At 37.4% G+C, this 15,504-nt stretch overlaps 1 protein-coding gene across 1 annotated transcript in view; it reads right to left on the bottom strand.

The window, feature by feature from the left end:
- The window catches only part of TRDN (triadin), a gene marked incomplete at its 5' end in the record, with an annotated part of 210,111 nt that overhangs the window by 115,802 nt on the left and 78,805 nt on the right, over positions 1-15,504 (bottom strand). Inside the window, 1 exon segment of the mRNA XM_006903572.1 lies at positions 4,733-4,792. Coding sequence (XP_006903634.1) covers positions 4,733-4,792 — 60 coding nt within the window.

The raw sequence follows: 15,504 nt of genomic DNA, 5'->3' as shown, positions 1-15,504 counted from the left end.
TCAGGAAATCAAAAAGCGTATCGCGATGGGAATGGCGCAGGATAGAGCAGGGTTTAGGGCTGTTGTGCATAGGGTCAATATGAGTCGCAAACGCCTCGATGGCACATAACAACAACAACACCAACTAGCACCAAGGAGGGAGGGGAAGCAGAGGGTAACATGACCTTTGCACCAGAGATGGAGAACTCTGGCCTCAGAGAGGAGTGAGACCAACACACCAACAACTCAGATGGCAGTTGCGATGACACTAGCCATGGCAGCAGTGGAAACAAAAGCAGAGTTGGAGAAAGATCAGAGATTAGTGCAAGAGATAGCTAAGTCAGGTTAACCAACCCAGGGAGCTAGAGTTGATCATTTTGAAGCCTATGCTTATCAGGTTGTAGGGGTGGACACACAACTGGTAGAGTTATAAGAGCTTAATAGGACTTTTCAGAGTGGGACAGAGGCCCAGGTTTTGAGGCCAGGGTCCAGAAAAGAATCTGCATACAAACTCCTGAGAAGAATTTGTTATGATTGGAGAATGGTATCTTGAGTGTTTACAAACTGAATTGTAACATACCACTTCCTTAAGAAACCCAGTATTACCGAGTACTGTCTATGAGTTATTCGCGTTCCTTATAATGAATTCTTGAACATATAGAGAAGTTAGCAAGAGCCATGGACAGATAGCTGGTGTTGAGACTGGAGTTCTAGGAAGCTCTAGGGTGAAAGGGTATATCAGATCTCACAGTAACCGCCTTTATCCTTCTGTTTCTGTTGATGGGGATTCTTTCCTCTGTGAAGTTAGTCGAGATTAGATACTACTGCCTTCATGGCCACCACATGTCTTTACAAATAGCATATTTATATGGAATATTATGGAAAATGTGTGTTTTGGCTACTTGTATTTAAATTGCTGGTAAGTCTTTTGGAAAGATTATTGCTAAGAGGTGCTATTCCTTGGAGAGGGATATGATTTTGGAAAGGGTGTAGGGTTGGCAAAGGAGAGGAATACCCTCCACCAGGTGGATTGACATGGTGACTGTTGCAATGGGCTCTCATGTGTCAGGCAGTGTGAGGATAACATAGGATAGGACAGGGTTCAGACCTTTTGTTCATTATGAATCATACTCAACTTGATGACATCTAACAACAACAACAACAAACAATAACTTCCGGACTTCTCCCAGTGATCTTCAAGCTCTTTGTATAAAGATCTTTGTAAATATCTTGAGTCCCTTGCAATGGGGTGGGGGTGGGGAGAATAGGAGCAATATGATATGATATTATTGTCATCATTACCAAAATTGCTAATGTCTCCAGAAATATAAACACAATAAACTGAAATTCAGCTATTTTCTAATGTGTATTCAATCATCACAGATACTGCTCCTTGAATCATTATAGTTTTCCTCGTTCTTGTTGTTGTGTGCAGTTGAGTCCAAATCGCTCCTTACCTGATCTTCCAGTAGATTTTCTGAGGCAGGTGATTGCATGAGAGGAGATTGCTCATTTTTCTCATGCAATACAGTTGGTGGATTAGAACCATGTGCCTTCAGGATTACAGCACAATTTGAGTTCCATTATATTTTTCCTTCTTGTTGTTATTAGGTGCCTTTGAATCACCTGCAACTCATAGTGACCCTTACGTACAACAGCTCTGAAACCTGCCCTATTCTGAGCCAGTCTCATTGACTCCAACACTCTTACACCTCATTACCCCTACTGTGTGAAACATCTTATCCGAGGAGTTCCTCTCCTGTGCTGTCCCTCTATCCTTCCAAGTATGATGTCCTTCTCCAAGGACTGTTTTTTCCTGGTCACCTCCTCAAAATATGTGAGATGGATCTTCAAAATCCTCGCCTCCAAGGAGAAATTCAGCTACATCCTCTCCAAGGCAGATCTGTTTGTTCTCTTAGCAGTCCATGATATATTTAAGACTCTTCTTCAGCACAACAACTCACAGGCATCAATTCTTTCTCTGTCATCCTTAGTCATTCTCCAGCTCTCTGATGCATGGCAAGTGACTGCAAAGACCATGGCCTGGATTAGGTTCACCTTAGTCGGTTGACTGATATCATTGCTTCTCAGAACTTTAGAGAGGTCCCTGACAGAAGATTTTTCCCAGTACATTTTTTTTTTTATTGACTGCTGGTGACAAAGAGTTTTGATTGTGAAAATGAGCAAGTTGTAATTATTAAAAACCTCAATCTCTATCTATCATGGTGCTGCCGATTGGCCCAGTGGTGAGAATCTTTGTCTTCTTGATACTGAGCTTCAATGCATAATGAAGACTATAGTCCCTGATTTTATGCAGCAAGCACTTTCAGGTCCCCTTCAGTTTCAGCAAGCAAGGTTGTGTCATCTGCACATCACAGATTGTTGAGGAGTCTTCCTCCAATCATGATGCCACATTTCCCTTAAGAATTCAAGATTATTTGATAATAATTCAAATTCCTATTTACATATATGAGCATAAATAATATACACCACAGTAGACTGAAACATATATAAATATAATATACAAAATATAATTTATTTTCTCTGAATTACTTAGGTGATTTTACTCAGCATATGAGAATATAAACAGCTAAATTGTGTCTTTTGTTTTGTTCACATTTAAATAGGATAATCTGGGATAGGGAATAATTTATCCTGGATGTCCAACCCAGAGTTGAAAGCTAAAATACGGTTTTCTCTTTCTTAAGAAATGCTCACTTTCCCAAAATACATCCGGTATATTCAGGAAATATATTCAAATTTCTGAACTCTAGCTCAGACTTTGAGAAATTTATTTTAAACTTGAGCCAAATTCACAATTTTAATTATGCAAGATTCACTTGTTTAATAAACCCACTCTACAGCCCACTGCTCAAAGCCTTTGACAGCAGGATACTAATTGAGCCAAGTCCAAAATGCAAATGGTGCCATCTGCATCACAACATCTTCTCCAGCAGCACTGCTATTACATTAATAGTACAAACTGCATGGGAATAACGCAGAGACTCCAGTCTTTTGGAGCCAGCTGAGTTTCTACTTAACCTCCACCCGATAGAAACACAGAGCCAGTCCAGTTATGATTAGCTTAGTCAATCTGTACTCAAAAGCTGTGTCCAATTTCCCTGACCAAAGGAATTAAGAAGTAAAAAAAGGAGAGGGAACAGTAAGAAAACATTATTTTCCTGAGTAATAATATAAAGAGGATTCAATTGAGTAAGCTTCAATGCCCTCATTGTACAAGGATTGACTGAGCATTTTCCAATAAACTCTAACATTACAGTTAAAGACAATAAAATGGAGTTGCACTAGCCATCAAAAAGAGGCACATGATGCAAACAAAAAGATTAATACTATAAAATAGACTTACATGCTGATGAAATGTAATGTTTATCCAAACCTTTTACAATTTGAAAGTTTATTTCCTATAACTTTTGTATTTACTGCAGATAAATTTACACTAGCTATTTTTAAATACAGTAATAAATACTGCACAGCATTCTACTTTTCAGCCTTGGAACATTCTTTCATTTTATTTCATTTTCTTTAACAATCAAACTTGCTTCTGATTCAGGCCACGGTCTTTCTGATCACTTGTTATGCATCTGAGGGCTGGACATTGAATAAGGATGACAGAAGAAGAATTGATGCCTTTGAGCTGTGTACTTGGAGAAAATCACTGAACCTCCCATGGTTTTCCAAAAGAACAAATTTGCTATAGAGAGGATGTAGCTGGAGTGCTCTTTGGAGGCAAGAATGATGAGACTTCATCTCACATACCTCAGGCATGTTGCTAAGGAGTACTATTCCTTGGAAAGGGACATGATGCTCGAAAGGGTGGAGGGTCAGCAAAGGAGAGGAAGACCCTCAAATAAGTAGATTGACATGATGACTACAATGGGTTCTAGTGTATCCAGAAGCGTAATGATGGTGCAGGACAGGACTGGGTTCAGATCTGTTGTTCAAAAGGTTGTTATAAGTCATACTCAAGCTGACAGCACGTAACAACAACAACCAGACATGACATTTTGATGTTTGCTCTGGCTCATTCAAAATCATTTGGGACTGATCCACTCAGGAAACCTCAATTTAAAAAGGGCATATAAAAAAACGAAGTTTCTTTAATTGAATTTGTTTACTGTCATTATATTAAAAAAAAAAAACCAAAACACAAACTAACTCATCCGCAGAAGGTTAGTACTTGAGAAATGAAAAATTACCAAACCAATCATCCTTGCTATGTTTCCACTTCAAGATGTCAGAAATCAGATTCAGTTCCACAAGGAGATATTAACCAAAAGAGTGGTATTGTTCGTCTACTCCCTCGAGGCTGTGTAAAGATGCTCTGGGACCATGACATTCTGCAGTGAGTAACATTAGGACTGCACAGCTACACTAAATACTGTTAGAGGTATTACACGGGATGAGAAATTTAAAGGAAAAAGCAAACAAACAAAACATCTTTATTACAGCATTTTTTTCGAAGTACATTTTCTCATAAAGAAATATATTTATGGTGCATTCTCAGTAAGTAAAGGTCAATTACAAATAATCTAAAGATTTATTTATAAATGGAATTAAGTAGCTGTCACCATCACTTATAAATTTATACCTCAAATTAAATGAGGAATTTCACTATCAAAATTTTAAAATGTAAGAGTATTAAGCATAAAATACATTTTCTCTCATATTAAAAAAAAATCGAATATATCTTGAGCTAAAATAAGAACAGACCCCCGTATTGTTAGATACTTACCTTTAATTGGTATTTTCCTTTCAGGTTTTTCTTGCTTTTCAGTCTTCTCTTTATGTATTTCTAGAAAGAAAGAGAATTTATAATTTTGAAACTGTCTTTAAAATTTAAACCATATTCATGCCTACATGTTATCACTATACCACAAAATCAAAACAATTATAAGGAACAAGATTGTAGATTCTAAAAGGAAAGAGACTTTGTAACATGTTGTTGTTTTTGTTATGTACTGTTGAGTCAGAACCCACCCATAGCTGACTCTCCAGCAGGTTTTCAGAGATACTTAATTACAAGGGAGAAGATTGCCCATCTCTCTCCTGCAGAGCAGCTGGTGAGACTTAACTGTGCACTTTTAGGATTTCAGCACATCTTCTTACCACTAGGCCACCAGAGCTCCTTTGTAACATATCGCTATAGAAATCTCCAATTGCGATTTAAAGAAATTTCTTTCCTGAGATAAAGGGAAAATTGAAATAATCTCAAAATTAGTTCTTTGTAAAAGCTTAAAAACTAGCAATGGCAGAGGTAGTTGTCACTATGTCAGGCTAAAATTGAAAGCAAACTGTAATTCTGTTTTATTTCAATTACCCTGAATACAAATATAAGAATCTTTAATAAGAATGTAATTTAGATTTAAGAAGATTTCGTTTTTACATATTAAATTAAGAATTTGTGAAATGAACTGTAACAACTACCTAATAGGAAATATATCTCAGAAGTATTTACTCTAAGCTATGTTTATAATCAGCATTTGGAATTACATTTAACCAATAATTAACACAAGCAGATATAGTGCACTTGGTAGAACAAGTTAACTGTTAATTATTTTTTATTTTTTTCTGAAATCACAATTTAACCAACTATTCCATTTGGTGCTAGCTTTAGTATACCATCCAGTGCCAAGACTTAGAAAATGAAGCTAATTCTAAATTTGCAGATAATTTGGATTGAAATAAATTTTAGATTGGAGCTTATAAATATGATTACTAACTTTGAAAATTCACTTCAATCTAAGTATCATAGTTTTTCATAGAAAAATTCTAATGAAGCTTACCTATTTATTACAACTTTATTCCACAGATGGTTCAATGAACTATTTACTATACACATTTTGAATACTCTGCATATAAATTTACATTTGCCTTTCTGATAATTTACCCAAATATATCTGAAGTGAAGACCCACCATAGGAAAACTAACCCTAAATCTCTTTAGGAAAAAGAATTATCAACTTTCATTCATCTGTTAAAGAGGAAGCCAGCTGTGAGAAAATTTTATTCCCTCACTTTATTCTTAAAAGGATCATTTTATTATTCATAGGGTCATCTTCATCCTGTATTCAATTCAGAAGTAAAACAATAGAAAACATAGTAATGACTGTGCAAAGAATTAAGATGCTCAACTGCATTCTTCTTTTTTTTTTTTGAGATTTTAATGAAAGTTTATAGAAAACTTGGATTTCCACTCATTCACTGTTGCACATTTTCCTTTCTGCCTTCCCCCCTCCCAGTTCGCTTTTCTCTTTGGAAAAAAACATTCTTAATTGTTATCCAGTCCCCTCCCCCAGTCCACTTTACTGTGCAGCTCTTATTCTGGACTCTTGTCATGCCAATAACACCAAATCATATATTCCTGGGTCAAATGGTATCTCTATTTGCAACTTTTTGAGAAAGCGCCATACTGCTTTCCACAGGGGTTGCACCATTTTACACTCCCACCAACAGTGAATCAGGGTTCCAATTTCTCCACAACCTCGCCAGCATTTGTTGCTTGCTGAAGAGACCATAGCTGACATCCAAGCAGATATATGCACACCCATGTTTATTGCAGCTTTGTTCACAATAGCAAGGAGTTGGAAACAACCTAAATGCCCATCAACAAACGAATGGCTAGAGAAGCTGTGGTATATTCGCACAATGGAATACTATGCTGCATTAAAAAAACAAGGAACACATCCAATATTATTCAAAATGGTTGACTCTGGAGAACATTATGCTGAGTGAAATATCCCAGTCACAAAAGGACAAATATTACATGATGCCACTGTTGTAGAATGGGACTGTCCTTGGGGTTGGGGAGAGACTGAGTAAGATGGGTTCAATAATGTATACTGCACTGAAACAGAGGAGGGAGAAAACTGTTTAAAAGAGATATATAACTAGGTATTTCTGTCATCACAGGAGACTAGAGCAAGGGCTACATGGTGGAGGGGACCTGGGGGAGGGTTTGTAAAACAATGAAAGAATCTTTTCTTTTACTTTTCCATAATTTTTGGACTCATGTACTTATAACTTGTTAGTCAAATTTGTGTCTTCTAGGTTGAAACACCCCCATGATACATCTTCAAGGATATGAACATGTACGGCCAAGCACAATCAATAAGAGTGCATCTAAATTCCAAAATCAATCTCCATAATAGTCTATGTGTTTCCTACTGCCAAAGGGGCCCTTTAGAGTAGTGAGAGAAGATCTTCACCCTGAAACCCACAGCGTCCCTTTTCAGCAGGAAGTAGCTAAGAGAATACGCCATCCCCTTTTCCTTATGACTCAGGGAGAAGTCTCTCTCAGGGAGGAGTGATAGGGAATGGCAAAGGACACACTGACAAAGAAGATTAATCAGAACTGGCTTTGACAAGCACTGTGGCATTTGGACAAGAACAAACTGGGAGGAGGGTAGAGAGAATAGTGCAACAATGAATGAATGGAAACCCAAAATCTCTGTAAATGTTTATGAAAATTAATAAAATATAATTATAGAAAAAAAACAAATCATATATTCCTTTTATACAGTTCTCTCCTTCTCTGTTCAATGCTGTATACATTCTTTATCGGCTCTTTATTAGTTTACTACCAACCCCTATGTCAGTCCTGTTTTATAACAGTGGCATTATGCAGTATTTGTTTTTTTGTAACTGAGATATTTCAGTCAGCATAATGCCCTTCCTCGTCACGTATTTTGAATAATATTTCATGAGTTCCTTGGTTTTCAGTGGCATTATGCAGTATTTGTCTTTTTGTAACTGAGGTATTTCACTCAGCACAATGTCCTTCTTGGTCAACTGCTTTGGATAGTATTTCATGAGTTCCTTGTTTTTCAGTGCTGCATAATATTCCATTGTGTGAATATACAACAATATCTCTATCCATTTGTTTGTTGATGGGCACTTGGGTTGTTTCCAACTCTTTGCTATTATGAACAAAACAGCAATAAACATGGGTGTGCATATTTCTGCCCTGGTGGCAGTTCTGGTTTCTTTAGAGTACATTTTCAGTAGTGGAATTTCTATTTCCAAATCTTTGAGAAAGCACTATACTGCCTTCCAGAGTGGTTGCACCATTTTATACTGCCATAAACAGTGAATAATTGTTTCAGTTTCTCCACAACCTCACCAGTATTAGTGGTTTTCTGTTCTATTGAATTTTGCTATTCTTACTGGGGTGAGATGATATCTCATAGTAGTTTTTATTTGCATTTCTCATAGAGCTAGCGATTTTTAACATTTCTTCATGTGTTTGTTTGCCATCTGAATGTCTTCTTTGATGAAATGTCTGTTCATATCCTGTCCTCATTTTGTAATTGGGTTGTTTACCTTTATTTTGTTGTGGTGCTCGAGTATTCTATAAATTCTGGATAAAAGTCCCTTATCAGACATGTCATTACTGAACATTTTTTCCCAGTCTGTGGCTTCCCTTTTTACCCTGTTGGAGAGGTTTTTGCATGTGCATAGGGATTTGATTCTTAGAAGGTCCCTCCCATTCATCTACTATCCTCTCCTGGTTGTAGGTTTTTCAGGATGCTTTGAAGACTGTTCATCTCGTGATCAGGGCTTCTAGGGTTCTTCCAAGCTAATGAAGTTTATAGAGCATTCTTGAAAAATATCCAGCAAGTAAAATACTGAGGAAAGGTTTTTAAAAAGGCAAAGGAAAACCTCCATCTCTGCTTGTTTTGTTGTTTGTTTGTTTTTTTAAATATTCCTGTTATATGTCCAGATTTTACTATACAGATAGCTTTGTTCCTTAATCCAGAGTGTTACTGTCTTTTTGGAATGAACAACTGTTAATTTGAGTGGAGGGAGAGGAGGAGAGTTCCATGTACTCCAGAATATAATCAACTTCTCTAACCTTTCCCTCCTAGATTCCTATACCTCCTAGACATGCTTCCCAACTATGACAATAAAAAATGGTTTGGGGAATTTCCACATACCATCTGTAAGGAAAATAGAATCAAGGCTCTAAAAAATGAAAGTTAATCAGCCTGATCATTCTTCTTCACTACTTAGACCTACCACTCCACAATTACATGTTATAAGCTCTTGATTCATGGTTGTGCTGCAATCTCAAAGGCATGCTGTCAGCTGCTATGTGGTACAAGAATGGACAGTCTCTTCCTGTGCAATTTACTGCCTCTGAAAACCCACTGTAAGATCATCTATGGGGTGGTTATGACTTGACAGCACAGTGCAACAATAGCAGTAGCATAAATATAAAATACACATTGGACCAGTCCTTGGAGAGGAACGTCATGCTTGGGAGGGTGAAGGGACAGCACAACAGAGGAAGACCCTCGATGAGAGGGGACTGGGATAATGGAGGTAGGTGTGTCAGAGACAATAAGATTGGCACAGCATAGAGAAGGGTTTAGGGCAGTTGTACCTAGACTTGCTCTGAGTTGCAAGCAACTCAATGACACATACAACAACAGCAAGAACACAAAAATGTAAATATACAGTTAATCTTGTGGCCTAGTCATAAGAAGCAATGCTGGGATCCATAAGGCACATGGGTCAGATCTGCCAGCTGCTCCATGGAAGAGGGATGGGCAATTTCTTCCCATGCTATATTAATCTGTCTCTAAAATCCTGCTGGAGGGGCATCTGTGGGTTGGTTTCTACTCAAAGGCATACAGCAACAACAGTGTATAATCACTTTAAGTCAACTGCGAAGTGTTTGGTTGTTTTATATTGATGTTGTAAAGATACTATTTTGGGCATATTGAATAAGATACTTTTATTGATGGGCCAACTTGACTATGTTGTTGTATCTAGCAATGCAACTGTACAGTAATCTAATTGCTTCCAGGAAGATAATTTTGGGTGCAATTAAAGTTTCTAATCAGTTGACTTTCTGTTGTTGTTATTGTGTGCCACCAAGTCTGAACCAGCTCATAGCTGACCCTCCAGTGGGATTTCAGGGACAACAAATTATCTTTTTTTAAATTATTGTATTAACTTATGAACATTTATAGACATTTTGCATTTCCATGCATTCATTGTTGCACTTGTTTCCCTGCCCACTTCTATCCCCCAGTACGCTCTTCTTGAAAAGTAAAAGAAAAATTCCTTCATTGGTATACAATCCCACCCCCCACCCCCCACCCTGAGTACACTCTGCTAAGCAACCTTTATTCTGGACTCTTGTGATAACTATAATACCCTATTATATATAACTTTTAAACTGTTTTCTCCCTCATCTGTTTCAATGCAGTATACATAATTCATCCAGTTTTTCTCAGTCTTACCTCAACCCTGATGTCAGTCCATTCTACAACAGTGGCACTATGTAGTATTTGTCTTTTTGTGACTGATATATTTCACTCAGCATTATGTCCTCCAGGGTTACCCATTTTGAATAATATTGCATGAATTCCTTGTCTTTCAATGAAGTGTAATATTCCATTGTGTTAATATACCACAGCTTTTCTATCCATTCATTTGTTGATGAGCACTGAGGTTGTTTCCAACTCCCTGCTATTGTGAACAAAGCCACGATAAACATGGGTGTGCATATATCTGCTTGGATGGCGGTTGTGGAATTGGATGGCAGTAATGGAATTGCTGGGTCAAATGGTATCTCTATTTGGAGCTTTTTGAGAAAGTGCCATACCGCCTTCCACAGTGGTTGCACCATTTTACACTTCCACCAACGGTTCCAGGTTCTCCACAACCTCGCCAGCATTTGTTGCTTGATGTTTTGTTAAATTTTGCTATTCTTACTGGGATGAGATGATATCTCATAGATGTTTTGATTTGCATCTCTCTTAGAGCTAGGGATTTTGAACATTTCTTTATGTGCTTGTTAGCTATCTGAATGTCTTCTTTGGTGCAGTGTCTGTTCATAACCTGGAGGCAGCAAATCTTAAGGAAGGAGAGTGTCCATCCTTCTAGTGGGAAGCAGCTGGTGGATTCGAACTGCATACTTTGGGGATTTCAGCACAACTTCTTACTACTAGGACACCAGCATAAGGGCAATAATTCTTTTAATCTGAACAGGTTTTATTACTTTCATTGACAGACCCTGAAAGTAGACTGGGTTTTCTTGGGAGATAAAAGAAATTCTGTTTGCGTATAATAGCTCCAGCTAGTTCTTGTAGCATCCCACTCTACTCTGGATCTTCTCCTGATGAATATCCATCTGAGAGATATCAGATTTTCCTAGTAACTCTCACAACTTCTTGTAATATTACATATATAAAATCTACTGTAGTTCTGCTTCTTGGATTGAACACTGATTTATACAGTAGCTTACATAAGAGGTGCTCCTGTACTTTAGGAGCTCTCATGATGCTGTGATCAAGGCAGTAGGCTGCCCATCAAAATAGCCAAAGTGGTTTGTGGTTTAAAATCTCAAGCCACTATCACTTCAAAAATAAAAAAAAAAAATATATAAAGTATAAACTTTATTGTGGGTTGAAAAGTCCATAAATTTCTTATTTAGAACAATATTGTTTCTTGATGTGTGTGAGTGTGTATCTCTTACATGCACTCCTTGGTCATTCAGAGTAGTGAAAGAGAGATCAGAGACGCCCACAAGAATAGTCTCATGCAAGACTTCACTGATAATCCTACCAATATCTGCAACAGCAGTTTAAACTTGGGAAGAAATTGTTTGGACAGAGTGGTAGTTTGTGGGATTAGACAGTTCATGTTGACCTATGGTAGAGATTTCTGCAACGTACATAAAAGTTTGCTGTCAGAGACTACATTAAAGAAGTAGAGGCAAGGAGTTATCCTTGATTCCCCTAAACTCTGCTGTGCACAGCACATCACATCAAACGCAGTGAGTTCTATATAATGACCTGAATGAAAATGAGCAGAGGCCTATCCTGGAGACATAAAAAAACACAAGACAATGAAGATAACGCTCGAGAAGATTAGTTACTCAGGAGCACACACAGGAAATACTATTCTTTCCATTCTTTGTCAAACACATGAAAGGTAAGAGAACTGAAAATGGAATGAAAATGCTTGCTTCCATAGTAGATACATGTCAAAGTATATTTTACTTCAGATAAAAATTAATAAAACAAAAGGATAACGAAAATAAAACACTGAAATATATTTTATTAGTATTATGGTGGCTACAAATCAATTCTACAGTTCAGGTCAGCCAATCTTAAGAATATATCCTCATTTCCCCCCACCCCCTTTTCTGATACTACACTGTAATCCTAATACAAATTAATACAGCCCCTCTGTTCTGACAACTCCAGCCAATTTTCTTCTAAGTAGGGGTAAAAAGTGAGAATCATAGTGTGGTAGGGTTTTGGTGTTTTTGTTTTTTTCTTTTTTAAAAAAGAAAGACAAAAACTCTACAACTCACTAGTAACAGAATCTAATACTTATTGTAGATTTTTTAAAATTTTTTTTGGTCATATATATATATATATATTTTGTAGTCATATTACCACTTTTGACTCACTAAATCACTTCAAATGATTAACTAAATCATTGAAACATTTCTATAGAATGTTCTGTTAGAAATACATACTACCAAAGTTATATAGTATAATAATCTATTTCTGATGATTCATTCTTAAGGAGAAATTAAATGTCAATCTATCTCTGTGCTTTATTGCAACATCACATTTTATTTGGGAATTGCATTCACTAGTATCACTGTGGCTATTAGATGTCTTGAGAATCTAATCAAGCTTCTACATACTGTGTCCATTCTGTTCCCTTCCACTTTAGCCAAGAAATGATGCATCATTCCAGCTCCTGTCCATTTCAGTAGCAACACGATACCAATTTGGACTTCAGAAGGCAATTTTTCTCATAAATAGGCCATAGCTAACTTGCTATCCTCAGTTGCTCTTTCCAGCTAAGAACAATTTCGCTAAGAATAGAAAAATAAAATGTAGGAGATTCAAGTTATGGAAGGTAGAATGTTATACATTGGTATCTTAAACCAAATTCAAATAAAAATATAATTTATCATATTTTGTTTGAACTATTGTTATTATTAATGACAATTGAGTCATTTCAGACTCATGGTGAACACATATGTTCAGAGCAGAAATATTCCATAGAATTTTCAGAGCTACAGACTTTAAGAGGGAAATGCCAAGGCTTGTTTACCAAGATCTCTCTGGATGGGTTTGGATTGCAGAGCAAAAATTAACTTAAAGTTCTTTAATAATTTCTATAGACTGATTAATAGCTTCATATTATGTAACATTTCAATATTCTTTACTAACATAAAATCACATTTTAATATCACAGCACCCTTCAGCAATGTTCCACTTAAATCATGAATTAACTCTGCATACAAGGAACAGAAGAGATGCTTGAGGTAGTCATTGTTATGTGCTGCCAAATCTCTGACCCTACATACAATAACTGTGAACCTTCTCCATCTAGAGCCAATGTCATTGTTTCTGACATACCTACTCCTATTACCCCAGTTACTAAGTCAAACAATCTCAGCCAGGCTCTTCCTTTCTCATACTGCCCATCACCCTTACAAGCATGACATCCTTCTCCACAGACTGGTCTCTCTTGGCAACATGCCCAAAGTATATGAGATGGAGCTTCAAAAATCCTTGCCACTAAGAACAGCTAAGTTTCACCCTGTCCAGGACAGATATTTTTGTTCTCTTAGCAGTCCATGACACATTCAATACTCTTCTCTAGCTCAAAGGCACCTATTTTATTACCATCCTTGGTCATTGTCCAGCTCCAAAATACATTTGATTTGCATTTAAGGCAATGAAGGGTATATATCTCAGCAGCAGATGTTAGTAAGATCATATGATATTCTTATAACCAGTTCCTATAAAAATTGTTCTATAGATTAGAAAGAAGATATCTCAAACTTTCTCAGTGCCAAGAGTTAAGTCACCTGTACAAGTCATTAAGAATCTAAATTTTTTAAATTGTCAAAGGGAAAAATTAAATGGAAAAGGGATAACAATTACCTAAATATTTCAGAAGGTAGCAATGTATCTCCCTTTGTCCTGATCAACTATTGATAATATTTTAAACTATTGATAAATTTTACAAACAAGGATGAATCAAATTTTTACAAACAAGGGTGAATCAGCATTTACTGCGTCTCTAGTATTAAAGGACTTAAGAGAAGAATAAGACTATATCACTAATGTGGGCAGTAAATTAATTTCTACTTTCTCTCTGCTAATTTTGCGTCCACTTCCTAATAACAAGCCTCGAGAAACTCGATGAACTTTGATAAATGTCGATAGCTGTAGAGGGGCTTCAGGCCTTTTATTCATAGGATCCCTGTGAGTCATCCTCAACTCGAAGGCAATCAACAACAACTCTGCTAATTATTTTCTTCTTACCCTTTCTGGCTGTTTGTAGAGAAATGTGGAGGATGATGAGTGGCTGTTGTTTGTTAGATGTCATTGAGTTCACTATTATAAAAAAAGCAAGGACCACAGATGGGTAAGATGGGTAAGACCACATCTGACCTTTCTAACTTCACAAAGGGGAACTGTTCCCATCAATAGCATTAATAACACAAAACCAATTCTTATGAGGGCAGACATGTCCCCCATGCTCTCATACCTCATTTTACTTATCCCAACACCAATCTTACACCTTTGCTAGGTTCAAAACCAAATATGCTAGCTCACAGAACACACTGGGGAAGTCAAATGGTATAATCCAGGTAGGCAGAAGAAAACAGTGAAGATGACTTCTGAAAGGGCTGAGCTTCATGGTTTTAGGCCAGTGTTACCAAGCTCTCGATACTGGCAATTTTGGTTCTCCCTCCCACTCCAAAATTGCCCCAAAACCTTGGAAAGGATCTTAGCTTCACTCTGGTTCTATCCATGAAGGGGAGGTTAACATTCAACTCCGTCTCCTATCAGGTATCTTGGTTCTCTGCATCTGCTTTGGCTGTTGCTACTCAAGGTGTAGCTGGATCAAGAATGTCTGGTCCTGAAGGGCATCCTACATTCTCTTGCTGCTCCCTCTTCTTACCTTCTTCACTGCTGGGGAAGGTTTAATCTGATTTTGGAGCCACTCCATTTATTGGCAAGACTAGCCTGTTCTCTTGTAGCTTGCTAGAATAGCCTCCCCTTGTGGAATGGTGGTGAGCATGCTCTATTCACGTGTTCCCATCTATCCATGAGGCAGAGTCAAATTCAGTGGCTAGGAAAGCCGTATTGAAAGATAAACTCCACTACTATGAATCTCAGAGAAAACAGGAGACATGAACCTTCCTCTATCCTGTGCCACCCTCACTGTTCCTGTTAAGTCTGAACTCATGTATGGTTACTGTGTCAATCCATTACACCGTGGGTTGTCCTCTCTCCAACATCTTACCCAGAATGACGTCATATTCCAATGACTAGCCCCTTCTGAAAACATGCCCAAAGTATATAAGGTGAAGCTTCATCAACTTTCCTTATAAGAAAAACCCTGCTTGCACTTCCTCCTGTTGTTGTTGTTGTTATGTGATGTCGAGTCGCCTGCGACTCATAGCGACCCTATGTACAACAGCCCTAAACTCCGCTCTGTCCTGTGCCAATC

The sequence above is a fragment of the Elephantulus edwardii genome, unplaced genomic scaffold, assembly GCF_000299155.1.
Source record: "Elephantulus edwardii isolate Elephantulus edwardi_28Jun2011 unplaced genomic scaffold, EleEdw1.0 scaffold00002, whole genome shotgun sequence".
In the NCBI taxonomy this organism is placed as follows: Eukaryota; Metazoa; Chordata; class Mammalia; order Macroscelidea; family Macroscelididae; genus Elephantulus; species Elephantulus edwardii.
Note: the sequence above shows the minus strand (reverse complement) of the source record. Positions and strands in the feature narration are given on the sequence as shown.